Source organism: Rhizophagus irregularis, chromosome 14, assembly GCF_026210795.1.
Source record: "Rhizophagus irregularis chromosome 14, complete sequence".
Lineage (NCBI taxonomy): Eukaryota > Fungi > Glomeromycota > Glomeromycetes > Glomerales > Glomeraceae > Rhizophagus > Rhizophagus irregularis.
Window position 1 is genome coordinate 3,102,445 of NC_089442.1, and position 18,076 is coordinate 3,120,520.

Genomic DNA, 18,076 nt, shown 5'->3' on the forward strand with positions numbered 1-18,076 from the left:
TAAATCAGTGATCAAAAAAACTCTAAACTTGGATTTGGTTATGATCAACCTTTTTCTTTTACATATATATACACATTGTTTGAAAAACAATATTTAATTCCACTCTCACTCAGTTTTTTATAACATTCAGACATTATGGTTGATAATAAAGTGATAACAATACACAAACAATGGCACCCTATTCTAGATAGAGAAATACCTTTGATTGAACCCTACCATTACGTTAAATTAAGCGAAATTTTGTTACCACCGAAATTGTCGACTTATGAAAGTGGAAGTGTAAGTAAAGTTCTTCCATATATCCGGCAGAAAGTTAAGATGTGGGGAGCTGATGTTCTTAGAGCAGAAACTATTAAAACTTTGATCAATGAAGACGAGGAACTTTCTGATGAAGAATCAATGATGGATATGGATGAAAGCCAAGATTTAGAGAGAAATCAATTGTCTCGGTTTGATTGCATTGCTAGTTTGCTTGCCTCTGCTGAATGCACTGTGGCTCAAGATATCTTTCGAACCTTATCACAATTTCCAATTTCATTTCCCTTGGTAATGCCTAAATTGGATGAAGCAGAAAAATTTAGAGTAATGCTCCCTTCATTTACTGGTCCCATTATTAAATGGGAAACAAAGCCTGGAACAATTGTTGAAAATCACCTCTTCAATGATCCATTCCAATTAATCGTTGCTGTTCGAATTGGAACAAATTCTTCAGGCAAAAGTACTATTCTTAATCAATTGATGGCTTCAAATTCTATGTTCTCCTCATGTTCTGATCCAAGAGCAGAACATGGAATACCACATATGATCAGTGGAAGCATCGAGTTTACTTGGCTGACCCAAGAAACCTGTAACGTGGGTTTATGGAATGATGTTTTTGTAAATTACTATAAAGAAGGAACAAACAAAATTATATTGCTCGCAAATTTACACGGTGATGCCTTAGATTATCCAGACCAAATTCAATTTTTAAAGCAATTCCCTTCTAGTTTCTTAGTTTTTTTAATGCCTGGATATACTGAAGATAAATTAGATGAATTTAAAGTTCAAATTGGTCCCAAAAAAGTGGTAAATTGCTACGTAAGTGACAGTAAAAAAGGGAAATACGCAATTAATGTTAATAATTTAACGCATGATAGAACGCTGAAGAAAGTACGTATGATGTTCAAGGAAGCCTTAGATATTGATAATTCGGATACTTCGCCATTCAAGATCAGTGAATTAAAATTGGGAAGATCACTTCAATTTGCTGAAGATATTGAGTTTCAAACGTCTCAACTTTTGGTAGATTTCGTTAAAGAAAAAACTTGTCGCGACATTAAACTAAATGTTATGCAACTTCAAAGAAGGCAACAATCCGATGATGGACTCCAAATTTGGAATAATAATACTGATTTGCAAGTATTAATTCGATTATATAAATTCGTTCTAAAACTACCCCTTGACAAAAGAAGGCAAGCTTTAGCACACCTTGAAAGAGAAATATCTAGGCTCTCTATGATAGAATCCTCTGAAGCTCGAAATCGGGCTGTATTGAAAAAAGAAGAACTACGTAAATCCAGTGTGGTCAACAAGGATCAAAAAGATGAGGAAACAATTCTAAATGAAATTGCAAAAATTTGGGCAGAAGTTGATGACATGAGTTTAGGTTTGGAACATTTTTTCCGTGAATTGGGACAAATATATAAAATCTTATCTGTTAATAATCCAAGTGATGAAATTGTTTTGGAATTACCTAAACTTTATTCGGAATTATTAATTAGTGGTCACACTATAGAATTACTTAATGGTGATACTGGAACTATATCTGAAGCTTGGTTCTCAGCTATTTGCAAACATATTTGTAATAAATATCCTAAACTTAGAATTTTCGTGATCAGCATACTTGGTTTACAGTCATCAGGAAAATCTACTCTATTGAATGCTCTTTTTGCATGTAGATTTGCTGTTTCAGTTGGACGTTGTACTAGAGGTCTTTTTATGCGACTATTATTTTTGGAAAAAGATTTATCGGATCAACTTAATATTGACGCATTTATCTTAATTGATACTGAGGGTCTTGGTGCACCAGAAAAGATGAACGATCCAGAATCAGAAAAAAAAGATCGAATATTAACAACTTTTGCAATGGGTGTTAGTAATTTAACAATTCTCAATGTACTTGGAGAATCAACGCGAGACTTGACTGAGATTTTACAGATAGCAATTGTAACAATGGCACGTCTCGAAAAAGCTGGAATGGCACCCGATATTCTTATGGTACAGCATGTTTCTGAACGAAATATAGCAAAAATATCCGAACCGGAAGAAAAATTTCGGGAGGCTCTTCGGGAGGCTTTAAAAATAGCTAACGAACAAGATATTGAGATGGGAATTTCCAATACAGACTGTCTACATATTCTTGATGAAAGAATACGAAATGGTCAACTTCTCAAACCATTTAGACCATTTAAAAATGGTGCAACTGCTTACGCTCCACCGTCAGAACAATATCATGAAGATGTTGTCAATCTCTATAATTCTATAATTGAAGACTGTAAAAATTCTAAAAACAAAATTGAATTTTCACAGTGGCACTCATTAATTCAGAATTACTGGAAGGCAGTCTCTCATGAGAACTTTACTGTTCGTTTCAAAAATATCAAAGAAATTTATGAATTTATTGATCTTGGTAAACGAATCACAAGGCTGAAGGAAACGATTGACAGATCATTCCAAAAACATGAGGAATCAATTATGCAAGAAATTCGTTCTAAACTTCTGAATTGGTCTCCAAATGACAAGTCAAACATAAATTCAATCCTTCAAGATGAATGTTCAAAATTAATTGAAGAGGAACTAAGACGCGTCCCAGATTGTAATATTATTTTATGTGAAGAATATGAGAAGAAAGATAAAGAATCTTCTGAGTTGGAAGACGCTAATATCAAATGCGAAGCATGTGAAGAATGTGAGAAAACAAATAAAGAACGAATTGAATTAGAAGAGTACCTTCGGGATAAAAATAATGAGAAGTGTGAAATGGAAACTAAACAAACAATTGAAAATTATATCGCAATTAATCGACAGTCTGTATCCACAAAACTTACTCAAATGCTTGAAGCTAGTCTTATTCGAAAGGGTATTTCATCTGAATCTCTAGATATAATTAACAAACATTTAGAAAATATCCTAAAAAACATGTCAAGTGAAGGATTATCTAATCAGCAACGTCAACAAAAAATCGACGACATATGGAATTTATTACAACAACATATGTTATCAAAAGATAATACCATACCAATAGAGGAAAAAATAAATAAAGAGGTTAAAGATGAATATTATAATTCATTACCAAGAGAGCTTTACCATCAATACATGAAAGGAATATTACCAGATTTATCTAAATTCAAAGCATATAAAAAACTTAGCAAGCAATATTTTGCAAGTCTTCAAAATTTTCATTTTTCACAATATCTAGAAAAGAACGAACTCGTGGTTCTTGAGGACAAGCTTGATGATTTGATAGATAATATTTTAAACGAAAAAGCTGCTTATTATTTTTATCATGGAATTATACGTGATCTCAAAAATAGAATATTAAAAATTTGCCCAAATAATTATTTGCCCGAGTTCAAGTGGAATGCTCACTTATATGCCTTGTTGATGTTTAAACCAAAAATGATTAGTTACCAAGAAAAATGGAATAAGGAAAATACTCCGCTTGGCATACTTAATCAAAAAGAAGATGAATATATAAAAATAATTAATACTCGGCTCCAATATGGACATACACTTGTTTCTGAGGGTCATATTATTGCGGATTATTTAATGAGAGTAATTCACAAAAAAGCAATGAATGCAGGAAGTGATGAACGAAAAGATGCAGTACGTAATATCGCTTGGTTAACTTGTACTGAATCAATTAGACTTAAATACTTTGAAAATCTTGCTGAAAAAGTTCAAAATGGTGAAAAAGAAGATGCTATACAACATTTTTTGAATCCAAAACGACGCATAGAAAGTTGGTTTGTACGTACAGTTGATAATAATTCAAGCGGAAATCCCGAACAAAAATATAAAGATACTTTTAGTGCAGAATTTAAACGAGTACTTCAAGAAATTCGTAACTGTCAAAGTTTTGAGGAAATAAAGAAATTTGTAAACAATTACATGATTCAAGTTGATAAGGTTGATTACAAATTAGATCTTAACGGTGAAATTACGGAAAATGATTTAAAAATATTCCGAGACACTATCGAGAAAGAGCTTGAAACTAAAGGGAATAATCATCCTCCAAGACTAGAACCTTTTCAAAAGCCATCTGATGACAAATCAATCATGGAAAGGCTTGGATGTACTGAAGCATGCTATTGGTGTGGTGCTTTGTGCTGGGGATCTCGGGATCATCACGAAAACAGTGACAAAACAAAAACACATCATTCTAGTCATCAACCCGCAGGTCTAGCATGCGTATCAGATAAATACACGGGCGAACTTATAGCAACGCCATGTCATAATAGAACAGATGACACGAACGTGTGGTATTTTGGCAAAGACGTACCAACAAAATGGGGTGTTGCAAAAGTCCTAGATTTTCCAGATTGGAAATTTGATTCTCATTGCATATATGTTTTTAACGATCTTATGTGTTGGTTCTTCGAAAAGTTACATGAAGATTTGGCAAAAAGACGCAATTTAAAACCAGCTTCTTCTGCTAATTTGATACAAAATGGCTTATTCTTAAATTATAATGATATTATTAGCACACTCAGAACAAAAATTGGAGAGGACCAGGACTCCGACGATATACGTATAATTTTATAATTTTATATCAAGATATTTTTTAAGTTTTTTATATGGATTGCCTTTATACTGAAGCTTTACTGTATAGGTCAATCTGATAGTAATTTATCTCTCAGCAAAATCTTAGTTAATTTTTTTTAAGAATACTTAAACGTTGTAGTACTTTAGTAAATAAAAAAGGATTGTAATTCTTTTTTATGTAGCATTAAATTAACTTTGAATTAATTATTTGTGTAATTTATAAACTCCTGATTAACTACTGCCTCTCGCCTACTACTATGAGTAATGAAAATTTATCCAATAGTCTCATAATTATTGTTTTTTTTGTTCTGTATCACAAGATTTCGTTCGGCCAAAACTTGTTGCATAATTTGTATGTATTGAATATGATATCGAAATAATTGCCAATGAAGGAACAGGATTCAGATCATGTGATTATTATGTAACATCAATTAGATTCGACTGCTATTCGGCCTTTTGTAGTGCACTTGTTATAAACAAAAAAAAAGACTATAAATTCGCTCCGTGGCACAAAATGCGAAAGAGAGAAAAAATTCCATTATCTATTTTTTAATATTCTTCGACTTTGTAGGTTATTTCTCAACTTGATTCGTTTCAAATTTCTTTTATATTTTGTTCATTTTTTCCTTTGATGCGTGCTTGTATGATAATTAGTATAATTGATGCAGTATATGCCATTGCCATTCATATAGATGGTCGTTAATATCTTCTGAAGAATTCATCCATTTTTTCTTGTGTTGATGCATTTAATATGACCATATATATTCATATTTGCAACTGACCCATATTTGCCAACCCGATCAAATACATTAATGCGGTGTTGTGTCGTAGATTAATATAATAAACGAAATGATAAGGAAATGACGTCTTGACGGAGAATGGATATCATTCTGCCAATAACTAATCTCTGATAAAAGATCATTTTTGAAAAATACAAGCATAAAAGCTCAACGAATTTTTTTTTTCCAAAAAAAAGGAAAAAAATCGGCTCATTTATTAAATTCTCAATCGCCTGTAGATGCTTATAAAATATTTGCTGGACGCTTAAACTAAAATAAATTGGAACAGTACAAGCATCTTCCTACAACTTGACATATGTGGAACTGGTAAATAAGGAGGCTTGATTTATGTTTTCTAATATTATATGTCAATAAAAACCAATGCATATGGGTGCAAAGTGTGATGCAAAGTTTGTTACAAAGTGGAAAGAATTTGCGTTAGCAAATAAATCTATTCAAAAACAAAGACTTCAGCAGTTAATTACCATCAACCTCATTACAAAAATAAGTCTTCCGTTCATTCCACCATCAATTTCAGTCGATCGACTCCTTAAGTTTAAAAATTCTTTTCATGTAACATTAATTAACACTAAATAGAAGAAAAACCTTAATATTAAAATCCTTTATTAAAATCTTTGTATCAAAAGACGGAATTATAGAGAAGGAATACATCCTCTTACCTAAAAATTTTGTTTAGTATAATACCTTGCGAAGATTAACCACCAATGGCTAGTTGAATCTTGAACTGCAATCATTTAGACAAAGCTTAATTGCCAATAGAGAATTATAAGATAAACGAAATATAAAAATTATTGACAGACTATCCCAATTTCACAATGCCACGTACCGTGATCAGTACGCGGTTATATTTTGGTTTTGAAAGAATTTTTTTCAACCGTCAATTGATCTGTTTTTGAATCGATGATCTTATCAATAACATGATTGTGTAACATGAAAAAAAATATCTTGCAGAGCTCAAGCTTCTCAAATTTAGGACCTTAGCAGTGAATACAAGTTTCGAGATAAAAGAAAACGGAAACAGTTCGACTTACTGCAGAATAATGACTTGGTATAGGACGTGCACGAACAATACCATTGAGTCTTTGTTTTGACAAACCGCGAACTTTGGTAAATAAGCTTTTAAATTAGACTGGTTATTTTTAATTGTTTTTTTCTTAAAAAATTGTACTCTTCAAAATCAAAACTAATGTTATTTTCGTATTTTTCAGATTATAATTGTTAAAAAAAAGGAGCAAAGTTTTTTTAAAACGTTCATTTGAAATAGAAATCACATTAAAAGTAGATCGCACTTGATGAATTCGATCATTTGAAAAGTTACTTGTTATTAAAAAGAAGTGACATCTAAAAGAACATCTTGGGTTTATTGGCGAAGTCTAAGACTGGTATCTCATATTAAATTTATATATGATAGCCAAAAAACATTAGCATTGATGATATATTTGCAGCTACTGATGTCAAGATTGGAAAGATATGATTTCACATGTTATAACAAAAAAAATTTTAACTAAGTATCACGAGTGATATCTTGGGTTTATTGGTGATGTCTAAGACTGGATATTAAATTTATATATGATGGCCAAAAAAAAAAACTTTAATATTGATGATATATTTGCAGCTACTGATGTCAAGGTTGGAGGAATATGATTTCACGTGTTATAACAAAAGAAATTTTAACTAAGCATCACGAGCGATATCTAAAAGACCAACATGGGTTTATTGGTGACGTCTAATACTGGAATTCATGAATATTAAATTTATATACGATAGCCAAAAAGATATATTTGCAGCTACTGATGTCAAGGTTAGAAGGATATGATCTCACATGTTATAAAACAGAAAATGTTTATTCAAAACAATAATAGTAATCTTGATTAATCGACATCTATTGGATGATTTTATTAGAAGATCTAATTATTCTACAACTAGAACTAGAAATGTCCATAACATGACAAATGGGCATACAACAAAGCATCACGACTAATTGAGATAGTTGAAAAGCACTAGATACTGTAGATTTGATAAACCCACGAACATTATACGAACGTATTGTTTCATGTTTAGAGATAATTAAAGAAGCTGTTACTGCAACGCTAGAGGTGATTAGTCCAGTAAGTGATATTTTTCTGATAACGAATATCATACCATCAGATATTTTTATACAAATTAGGAATGCTTATGCGGTTATTGATTTAAATCTTTCTATTTCAAGTGATTTTTCTAATTATCCTGCAGCATTGCGACAGGAACTGAATGTATCAGTGCATTACAAAAGATTCTTAACCAAGCTCGTCAATAAACTTGATGCTTATTTGTTAGCTTTAGAAGACAACTTAATGCCATATCCATCAGCACAATTACCAATAGTTAAATTAGCTGAAAAGTATTAAAGAGATGACCTCAAGGATAAGAAACACTCAATTAAGATCAATCGACTCCAGTTAAATTAAGGTAAATATAATATCTTTAAAGAGCGCACTTTCTTTTTGTAATCCGTAATTAATAGTTTTTTTTTATGTTTAAATTTTAGTTCATCCGTTTGTAAGTTGGGCACAACGCACGAAATGGAGATAAAAAAATTTTTTCGATCTCTACTGCGAGTATGAGATACTGGTTGTTTTAAAGCATAGTACTTGGAGTATATTAGGATAAGGCACGAAATAATGACAAAAGACAATGGAAAGTTTTATAATAAAATTGAGGAATGTAGGAAAGAGTTCTAAAACAAGGTGGACTGAATATCAAATAAACTTATTTATTTATAAGTTGTCGGAGGAGAATGCAGGGAATTGATCGTATAACGATAAATTCATATTTGAAAAAAAATACTATACAGTATTTCGAGATTCATATGGCGCATTATTGAATCTCATTAGATATACAAATCGATAGAAATCGGTGGATCTCATTAAATATATAAATCGATAGAAACCGGTGTACTTTGAGATTCATATGGATAAATTTCCTCACATTGATCACTTAAGAACATGTCGCAACAAACGGTTTTTAGTAAGTACAATATCAAGAGAAAGTCGCCAGATCTATCTGAACTGCTCAAGCAAAATGATGTAAAAAAACTTGTAAGGCTTAAAATATCTATTAAGTTGTCGGAGCAGAATGCAGGGATTGAATGTACTGAAAAAAAACTATACAAAGTATGGCGTACTTCGAGATTTATATGGCGTACGAATCTCATTAGCTATATAAATCGATAGAAATCGGTGTACTTCAAGATTCATATGGATGTATTTCCTCACACTAGATCATTTAAGATCATGCTGCTGCAAACAGTTACTCAAGCAGAATTTTTGCATCGATGATGTAAAAAACCCGAAAGACCTAATAACATATTTATCATCAAATAAACTTTATTTGTTAAGTTGTTGGAGGAAATTGGTTGTATAACGATAAATTCAAAAGAACTATACAAAGTATGGCGTACTTCGGGATTTATATAGCGCATTATTGAATCTCATTAGATATATAAATCGATAGAAACTCGAGATTCATATGGACATATTTCCTCACATTGATCACTTAAGAACATGTCGCAACAAACAGTTTTTAATAAGTACTAGAGAAGATCGATCCGCCAGATCTATCTGAGCTGCTCAAGCAGGATTTTGCATTCGATGATGTAAAAAAACCAGCAGTTGTTGGAGAAGAATGCGGGAGATTGGTTGTATGACGATAAATTCATATTTGGTATGACGTACTACGAGATTCCCTTTATCAAGATGCCCTCCCTATAATCAAAATTACATTTTTATTATACGAAAGAAATCTTAAATCTAAGATTTTTAACATCTTTATTAAATTCCGTATAATTGTAGGTGGTCACGCATTGGAAAATTTGGAAGCTTATCATATGGATATATTTCCTCACATTGACCACTTAAGAACATACCGCAACAAACAGCTTTTAGTAAGTACAAATATCAAGAAAAGATCAATCTGCCAGATTTATCTGAGCTGCTCAAGCAGAATCTTGCATTGATGATGTAAAAAACCAGTAGAAGCTTTTTTATAACATTTTCTTTTGTTTGACTGGTAGCTAAGAACATTTTCGCTGACAATGGCACATGTGGATTTGAATCAGGATTCCCGGAAGTTGGAAATTTTTCATCTACGATACAACATGTGGGAATGATGAGTAAGGTTTCGACTTTCGAAAGAAATATTTGAAGATGCAGCAGTTTAACCACCAACCTCATTTCCACGGTGTTTGATCATCATGATGACACTTTGAGTTAGTGTATCGGGAGAAATTGGTCAAAACGTTCCGTCTATCCCGAAACTTGCGAAATTTGTCTAAACTTCGGAAACATCCGAAACTTGTAGGTTTTAAATTTACACAACTAGTCATAATGATAATGTCTTAAATAATCAAACCAATCAAACCAATCAAACGTTATCTATTACTAATTCGACCACTCTTTAACCATTGAGGGATTAGGAAGTTATAGAAATAATGGAACAAACTTTTCGAGTTCTTGCGCAATAGATAAAGCTTACGTGATTAATCAAACCCAATCAAAACATTTAAAAGCACGTGATTTAATTTTACCAATTTGAAAAACTTTTGGCCGAATATTAAGGTTTTCGGCTTCGCCGAAAACTTACAATACCTGATAATATATCAGATGACCTATGACCATCACAGAATTTTGTTACTCAACATTATTATTTTAAAACATAGTTGTAAAAAGCATGATTAGGTTTCCTTTTGATTTACAAAAAAAAAATAAAGGTTTAACCAATTATAAACCGGAATAGTATTTTTTTGCTTTATCTTTCAAATCTTTTTAAAAATGCTCCTCATTGTTATTTATTAAGTTGAGGAGAACCTTTTTTCTTTAAGGAAAAAATTGAAAGCGTTAGTTCTTTATTCTCCCATTCGTTAAATACCATTTATAGAACTATTAAAAATCTTTTTTGAAACACAAGTTTTTTTTTTCGTGTACAATATCTTGTTTAATGATACATGAATTAATATAACAGGTTACCGTAAACTATTGTAATTTAAGGAATGAAATTTAACTCGGACTTGTAACTCGGAGTAAACAGAGTAAACAGGTAAATGTTATTTATTACGCAATACAAAAAAGGTATTATTATTTAAATTGCATTAAAAAGGGTTTATTACTTTACTTTTATAAAATACATAAAATACATAAAAATACATAAAAAATAAAGAAATACATTAAAAATAATTAAAATAATTAAAATAATTTACAGTATAAAAAAAAAACCAAAAAAATTTTAATGATTTTAATGATTTTTAACAAAAAAAAAAAAAAAAAAAAAATATTTTAAAAAAATATTAATAAAAAAAATTTTTCTGTGATAACTGCGATATAAACTGCGATAACTATAGATTTTGCATAATTAAATATTTTTTAAACAATTATCAAAAAATTATGTATAATAGATTTTAATTAGTTCTTTTTTTTTCCTTCCTTTGATGTTAATAACCTTTTTTATATACTATTTTTATACTATTTATTGATATCAATCAATATCATGCAATGATGTTAAAAATAAAGATCAATTCATTTTAAAAAGAAGCTCTGAACGTAAAAAAATCCAAAAAATAAATTCAATTTTTCTTTTCATCATCTTTACTCAATCTCTATTACATTTACTGTACGTTAAAAATAATAATTAAAAAAATGGGAGAATCAGAAGAGAATTCTATCGTAGAACATGAAGAGAAAAATGTAGAGAATATGGAAGTAGATCAAGGCGAGAAAGAAGAGAAGGAACAGGAAGAACAGCAAGAGTCTGAAGTACGTATATAAACAACCTATATTGTTAAAGACGTATTGTTAAAGACGAATATAAATTAATTAACTTTTTTTTACTTTACTTTTTTTTAATAGGAACCAGTATCTCCTCCTCCTGATTCTAAGAAAAGAAAACGTTCCGTGAGATCAACATCACCACCAAATTATTATGAGACCAGATCTAAACAACAACGTAAAGGTCGTAAGAGTCCCAAATCACCTCGTTCATCAACCACTCCTTCAGCTAGATCACCTCGTTCTAGAGCCACTTCTCCTAAAAAAGGTACTTCTGGTGCCACTTGGACTCCTGAAGAAGATAAAATTCTGATCGATAATATATTAGAATTATTACCTCCTATTCCTTGGTCTACCATTGTTGCCAAATTACCTGAAAGAAATACAAAAAGCTTACAAAATCGTTGGCAAAGTTTAAAGAAAAGATTACACGCTTAAAGAGCGGATGTAAGAGCAGGTGTAAGGGTTCGATAGATCCGATATAATAATAGGAATAGAACATTATATATAAACAGTAAAAACATTGATATAATAATTTTTATTACATTTTTGTCTTTTCAATCTTTTTTTTTTAAAAAAAAACGAGAATTCAATTAGAAATACGTGGTGATCTAGCGTTCTTTTTTTTATATATAGATATATAATTAGATTTTAATATAATGATTACGCTTACGTAATTAAATTTGACTAACCAGAAGAGATTTTATTTTACGCAGTAATTTTCGATAAAAATTATTAGTTGAGGAGTTTTTCTATTTTCTTTTATATAAATAAGTAATCATATAATATAATAAAGTACAATAATATAATAAAATATAATCGATATAATAAAGTATAATACTAATATAATAAAATATAATCGATATAATATAATCGATATAATATAATCGATATAATATAATCGATATAATAAAATCGATATAATAAAATCGATATATAATCGATATATATAATCGATATATATAATCGATATAATAAAAATATAATCGATATAATAAAATCAATATAATCAATATAATAACAATATATATAATATATATATTATATATATTATATATATAAAAGGTATTAAATAATGAATATAACAAATATAGTGAATTTTAATAAAATTTCCAGAATTTACCCAAATCCTTTCGTTTTAGAAACATGTATATTTATAATAAATACAAATTTGGTAATACTTTAAAAGAATCTTCATTCAATTAAATTATTTCTCAAAGAAACCTTTTATTGATCTGAAAAAATATAAAAATTTTTTTTAAAGTTTAAACCAATTTGAGTAAAAGAAATCTTTGTCTCTCCCTCTTCGTACAAAAAAAATCACTATAATTGTTTCAATTATTTTAATTATTCTATTTATATATAATCTAAAAAAGTTTATTTATATAATACACATAATCAGTAATTATAATTAGATTAAATTCGTAAGATTAAATACTAAAATGATAATTGATTACAATAAAAGTAACCAATTTTGTACTTGTGGCTAAAATTATAGATTTTCTTTGAAAAAAAATAAAATTGTGGGGTAAAAAGAAATATATATAAATATATATAAAATCGACATTAACACCAACGGTTTAGTTTTTTACTCAGATCTACCCTCAAATTTCCCTAAATTAAGATTATGACCAATCATCATGTGACCAATTTCGGCATCTTATATCCTTAACAGGCTAATCTAAAAATTTTTGTTTGCAACCCTAAATGAACTTTACATATTTTCCCATTTCAGCCGTTATTGAAAAAAAGTCAACTATAAACAGTTTGATCCACAAACTATTTTAGTACTAATGAAAATCTACACCTGCACTAATAAATAATTATGCCTAAGTGAAACCATCTTTTTTTTTAAAAAATTATGCATTTGCATTTTGCAATCTGCAAAAGCAATAAGATCATTCCTTTTCTTTATATGCATATAAAACAAATAATAACGCAACAAAGCCTGCTAAACAAATCCACAGCTAACTATATTTTTCTTTTTTATTTACAGTTTAATTGGTATCATACATCCATATTTATCAAATGTTTCAGGCAAAAAAAAAAAAATTCTAATGTCTGAAGGTAAAAATAATATATAACAATATCACCCTTAAAATAAAGAAATTGATTAGTAATGATACAAAATTTTTTTCTTTAAAAATAAGAAAAAAAAATAAAAATACCTCAAACATAAAATATACGTATATGTTTCATTATATATATATTTATATATAATTTTTATCTTCTTTTTGAAAATTCAATTAGTCACATTAGTCACAATAGGCATAGGCATAGGCAAGAAAAAATCCTCGGCAGGTATTCCAATATTACGTAAACATTCTGATTCACCAAATTTTTTTGTTCCCAATGTTGTGTCATAATCATATCTTAACCATTCAGGTATTTCCCCATCATTATATATTTCAGATTTTTTCATTATATCCAATAAGGATTCATAATCATATGGTGGTGGTTTATTTTGATTCGTTTGACCTTGATTCGTTTGACCTTGATTCATCATGATTCCCCTTGAAAACATTTTTGAACTATTTAAATTCAGTGATTTTCTTTCCGTCATGAGACGAGCTAGTTCACGTTTTATCTCAGATCGAATATCATCCTTTTGATATGTAGATGATGATGTTTTCTCTGAAGATTCAGAAGGTTTGGACTGATCATGATTATTTTGTTCAAAATTTGTGGATACTTCAACTTTGGTCACATCATTTTGAGTTGCTATTGGTGATGTTGCTACTGAAGATGAAACTGTGGGAGGTTGATCAATTTTTTGCTGATGTTCTACAGGATCTATTGATGATTGTGGATATTCATTAGACATTTCAACATTGGAAGGTATATTCTGTTCTATAGATGAATCTTCAGTAGGAATTTCTTCTACATTCATCGCATGTAATAGACCATCTGATTCATATTCGTACTTTATATGTTCATGTGAAGGACCAGTCCCTGAAACATGTGGAGAAGTTGGAACTTCCTGCTGTTGTTGTTGTGGTTGTTGTTGAATAATAGGAACAGAATCTATTTGCATTTCGTTCGTTTCTTGCTTTATAAAACTTTCTTGTTGTTGTTGTTGTTGTTGCTGTTGTCGTTGCTGTTGTTGTTCTAAGCGTAATAATAAATCGTTTTTTTTACCAGTTTTAGGGAGTCCCAAAGCTTATAAATATTTTAATTTTTTTTAAAAAAAAAATTGAAAAAGGTTTATAGTTTTATTAAATAAGGAGAAGAATATAAAAAAAAAATATGAAATAAAACCGTACAAAACAATTATTTACCTGCACATATATCACGCAGTTCTGGTACTTTCTTATCTAAGTATGCCATAATAATGGTTCTATTATTATTATTTATTATTTTATTTATTATTGTAAAAAAAAAAAAAAAAATTTTATTTATTTATTTTTTTATTTTTTTTTATTTTATTTAAAAAAAAAAAAAAAAAATAAGGAGAATCCCAAAACCACAGAAAAAAAATAATTTTTTTTTAAAAAAAAAAATGAATACCGGAAAATCTTTAAAACTAGAAAATGTCAAAAAAAAAATTTTAAATAAAATTTTAAAATAATTATAATCGCGAAAAAAAAAAATAATTTTTTTTAATTTTTCACGAGAAAGCAAACCCTTTTTATGCACATCGTATGACAAAAGGGCTTATATTTTGGTATTACAGACAATAGAATTTATAAACACATTCTCATGATTCTCTATTAAAATTACTTTCTATGGAAATATTGGTTAACCAATCAACATCTCATGATCAATTCATTACCGCAGCCTAGGATGACGTTGGTTGGCGTACATTATATTAAAATTTCAATCTAACAATTTTAAACTAGTTTACTAGTTAAAAATTACGACATAATTTCAGATGATGGTTTAATTATAATGGAATAATGACAATAAAAACTATAAAAAGGTTTTAAAACGAAACGAAAAAAAAACCGGAAAAAATTTTTTTTTTACATCTTCCAATTTTTTTTTTAATACGCCCAAAAAAAAAATTATTTAAACGTATCTATAAAAAATCTTCTCCCCTAAATAGTTTTATGTATATAAAACAAAGAAGCATGCTATCATCTAAGGTCTGGTGGTGCACAATGAATATCTATATCTATTTTATAATTTATTTCCTGTTGTGCTATAAATTGAGATAATGAAAATCTAAATCAAAGCTAATATATCCAAATTTTGACCAAAATGAAAAAAATGAAAAATTCGTGAAATCATGTGATGAACCATGTGATGGATGAACCATGTGACAAACTTGTGATTTCAAAATAAGCCAGTCATATACTTTTGCGTTTGAATGTCGTCAATGTAGCAAATATCACGTGATATATATTGGTAATCGGTTTTTTTTTTCAATTATTTTTTAGCTTTTAAAAAAGGAAATTTTTTTGATTCATGGAATAAAAATTTCATTAGTTCTATAACTTTGTTAACTTGATTTGTTTTTTTTTTCATATATCGGTTCATATATCGGACTAAATTTTTTTTATGGCAAACAAGGGAGGGATGTGTTTATTTGTTTATATTACTTGTAAATTGAATCCAGAATCAGTGTTGAAGATCTCATTAGGCAATCTCATTAGGCAATCTCTATTAGGTCTATTAGGCACAGCTTTTTTTTAATAAGATCGAAGATGAGGCCACATATCATTTGAAAAGTAAAAAAAGTAAAAGCTAAGAAAGAAAAACATGAAATTAAACTTGTTGAAAAATCTTTTTTTCTTTTTTCTCTTTCTAAATTCCGAAGTTCCGAAAATCAAGTATGTTTACACGATTTATTAAAAATGATCTACCGAATATGGTAGAGAGAGAATGAAATGCATCATCTATAAATGTTATTTATGAAGATATTTGAGGAAACTACAAAAAGATTTTACGCCATTATAAATCCTAATTAGGATCTTTATGATCTTTAAAGATCTTTAAGATCTTTAATATCTTTAGGATTTTTGGATTTTTGGATTTTTGAATTTTTAGGATTTTTAGGATTTTTAGGATCTTGAGGATTTTGAGGATTTGAATTTGAGGATTTTTTTGAAGAAATTTTAAAGAATTTTTTTTTTTCAAAAAAAAAACTATTTTAAGAAATAATAATAAAAAAATTTTTTCTTTTAATGTTGTCAGTTTACCGTAATCTTTAATAAAAAAATTTTTAATGTATTTATTTTTATTTTATTTTATTCAATAATTTTCAATTTTTTCAATTATAAAATTTTTTAATTTTTTAAAACAATTTTTTTTTTTACTTACTTACTTTAAACTAACTATTTAATCAATCATTTAACAATTAATAAGAATTTTTGAATTGTTTGCTTATTTGACGAAACTTCTTTTATCGACCTTTTGTGTAAGTTTGCCGATCAAAATAATTAATTAGTAAGACAAATCATTGTAAATGTATGGTCAAGATTTTCTTTTTGATCATTAAAAAAATTAAAAATTATAATTTAAATTAAATTATTTTAAAAAAAAAAATTATTATTATTCGACGATAAAATAAAAAAATTTTTTTTAATTTTTTTTTTACCCATCTAAAAAAGTTACATATTTTATTATCTAAATTTGTCCTCATTTGATTCAAAATTGATTAAAATTAAAAACAACAATAATAATATAAATATATATATATAATATATATATAATAAAATAAATAATATAATATAATATAATAAATAATATAATATAATATAATAAATATATATAATATAATATAATAAATATATATAATAATATAAATAAATACAAGTATATATTAGGATTATAAATATATATATATATAAATTAAAAAAAAAAGTATAATACGTCTTTTTTAAAATATTATAGGGGAAAAACCTAAAACTAATCAGGGCTATCATCATCCGCCGATACTTGTATATTATGGTTAGTAAAACTTTAAATAATAAAAAGAAAACTTTTACAATTCCATCGAAAAAAAAAAACTATTTCTTTTTTATACCGATAACGATAACTCCTTTTACCGTAAAATAACACGCCTTTTTTAAGTGGATTGTTGTGTAATATTTAATAATGTATCTATCTTGGGTAAGACAAAGGATTCCTAAAAAAGGGATTGGCTTAAAAAAGAACAAAAAAAAAATAATAATAATTAAAAAGAAAAAGTATTTTTTATATATATTTTAAAAAAAAAACTAAACCTTTATAAAAAGTGATTGAACAATTAGCCGTTGAAAAGCCGCGCATATAAGGCTTTTTTATGAATTATTTCTTTATTTGAAAATTTTATTACACACACACAAAAAAAAATTTATTGAAAGAAATTGTGCATAATATATTATGATATACGATTACATAATTTAATCTATACTTGTTTGGATTTCTTTACATTTCTTTTTGGTCGTTAAAAAAGAAAAAAATTTTTTTTTTTTCCCTCTTTTTTTTTGAAAAGATGGTAAAAATGTTGATCATGTAAAAATTTGAGATAAATCTATTGTTACACGAAAATTTCATGATAATCACAAGATATTCCGTACTACCAAAAACATCATACTACGCATAATCATTGGACCATTACAAAATGGAAACACGAAAAAATTATTTTTGAAAAAAAAAAATAATAATACTTGCCATTTATCCATTTGTTCTTCATTAAATCCCGTTAAATCCGTTAATCTCCCCCTCTTACCTTAACTACTCCTCATTTCC

The 18,076-nt window shown here is 28.1% G+C and overlaps 5 protein-coding genes across 6 annotated transcripts; 4 read left to right on the forward strand and 1 right to left on the reverse strand.

The window, feature by feature from the left end:
- Positions 1 to 2,733: 2,733 nt before the first annotated feature.
- OCT59_006363 (uncharacterized protein) lies at positions 2,734 to 5,765 on the forward strand (the record flags this gene model as incomplete). The annotated part of the gene is made up of 1 exon (XM_025313885.2): positions 2,734 to 5,765. One exon carries the CDS (start codon positions 2,734 to 2,736, stop codon positions 4,801 to 4,803), a length of 2,070 nt encoding a protein of 689 aa, XP_025186387.2. The 3' UTR covers positions 4,804 to 5,765.
- A 1,677-nt stretch (positions 5,766 to 7,442) lies between these two features.
- OCT59_006364 (uncharacterized protein) lies at positions 7,443 to 8,206 on the forward strand (the record flags this gene model as incomplete). The annotated part of the gene is made up of 4 exons (XM_066141223.1): positions 7,443 to 7,464; positions 7,665 to 7,811; positions 8,027 to 8,051; positions 8,131 to 8,206. 4 exons carry the CDS (start codon positions 7,443 to 7,445, stop codon positions 8,204 to 8,206), a joined length of 270 nt encoding a protein of 89 aa, XP_065998035.1.
- Positions 8,207 to 8,587: 381 nt separating this feature from the next.
- OCT59_006365 (uncharacterized protein) lies at positions 8,588 to 9,750 on the forward strand (the record flags this gene model as incomplete). The annotated part of the gene is made up of 4 exons (XM_066141224.1): positions 8,588 to 8,755; positions 9,251 to 9,305; positions 9,434 to 9,525; positions 9,655 to 9,750. The coding sequence occupies 4 exons, from the start codon at positions 8,588 to 8,590 to the stop codon at positions 9,748 to 9,750; spliced, it is 411 nt and encodes a 136-aa protein (XP_065998036.1).
- A 1,522-nt stretch (positions 9,751 to 11,272) lies between these two features.
- Positions 11,273 to 11,839, forward strand: OCT59_006366 (uncharacterized protein; the record flags this gene model as incomplete). The annotated part of the gene is made up of 2 exons (XM_025313887.2): positions 11,273 to 11,389; positions 11,483 to 11,839. The coding sequence occupies 2 exons, from the start codon at positions 11,273 to 11,275 to the stop codon at positions 11,837 to 11,839; spliced, it is 474 nt and encodes a 157-aa protein (XP_025186389.1).
- A 758-nt stretch (positions 11,840 to 12,597) lies between these two features.
- Positions 12,598 to 15,102, reverse strand: OCT59_006367 (uncharacterized protein; the record flags this gene model as incomplete). 2 transcript variants are annotated; one of them, XM_066141225.1, is made up of 5 exons in its annotated part: positions 12,598 to 13,495; positions 13,570 to 14,560; positions 14,680 to 14,738; positions 14,909 to 14,924; positions 15,093 to 15,102. In XM_066141225.1, 4 exons carry the CDS (start codon positions 15,100 to 15,102, stop codon positions 13,644 to 13,646), a joined length of 1,002 nt encoding a protein of 333 aa, XP_065998037.1. In that variant the 3' UTR covers positions 12,598 to 13,495; positions 13,570 to 13,643. The 2 variants fall into 2 exon arrangements, with proteins under 2 accessions (XP_065998037.1, XP_065998038.1); XM_066141226.1 differs by lacking the exons at positions 14,909 to 14,924; positions 15,093 to 15,102 and having other exon boundaries at positions 14,680 to 14,765.
- Between the last annotated feature and the right edge of the window lie 2,974 nt (positions 15,103 to 18,076).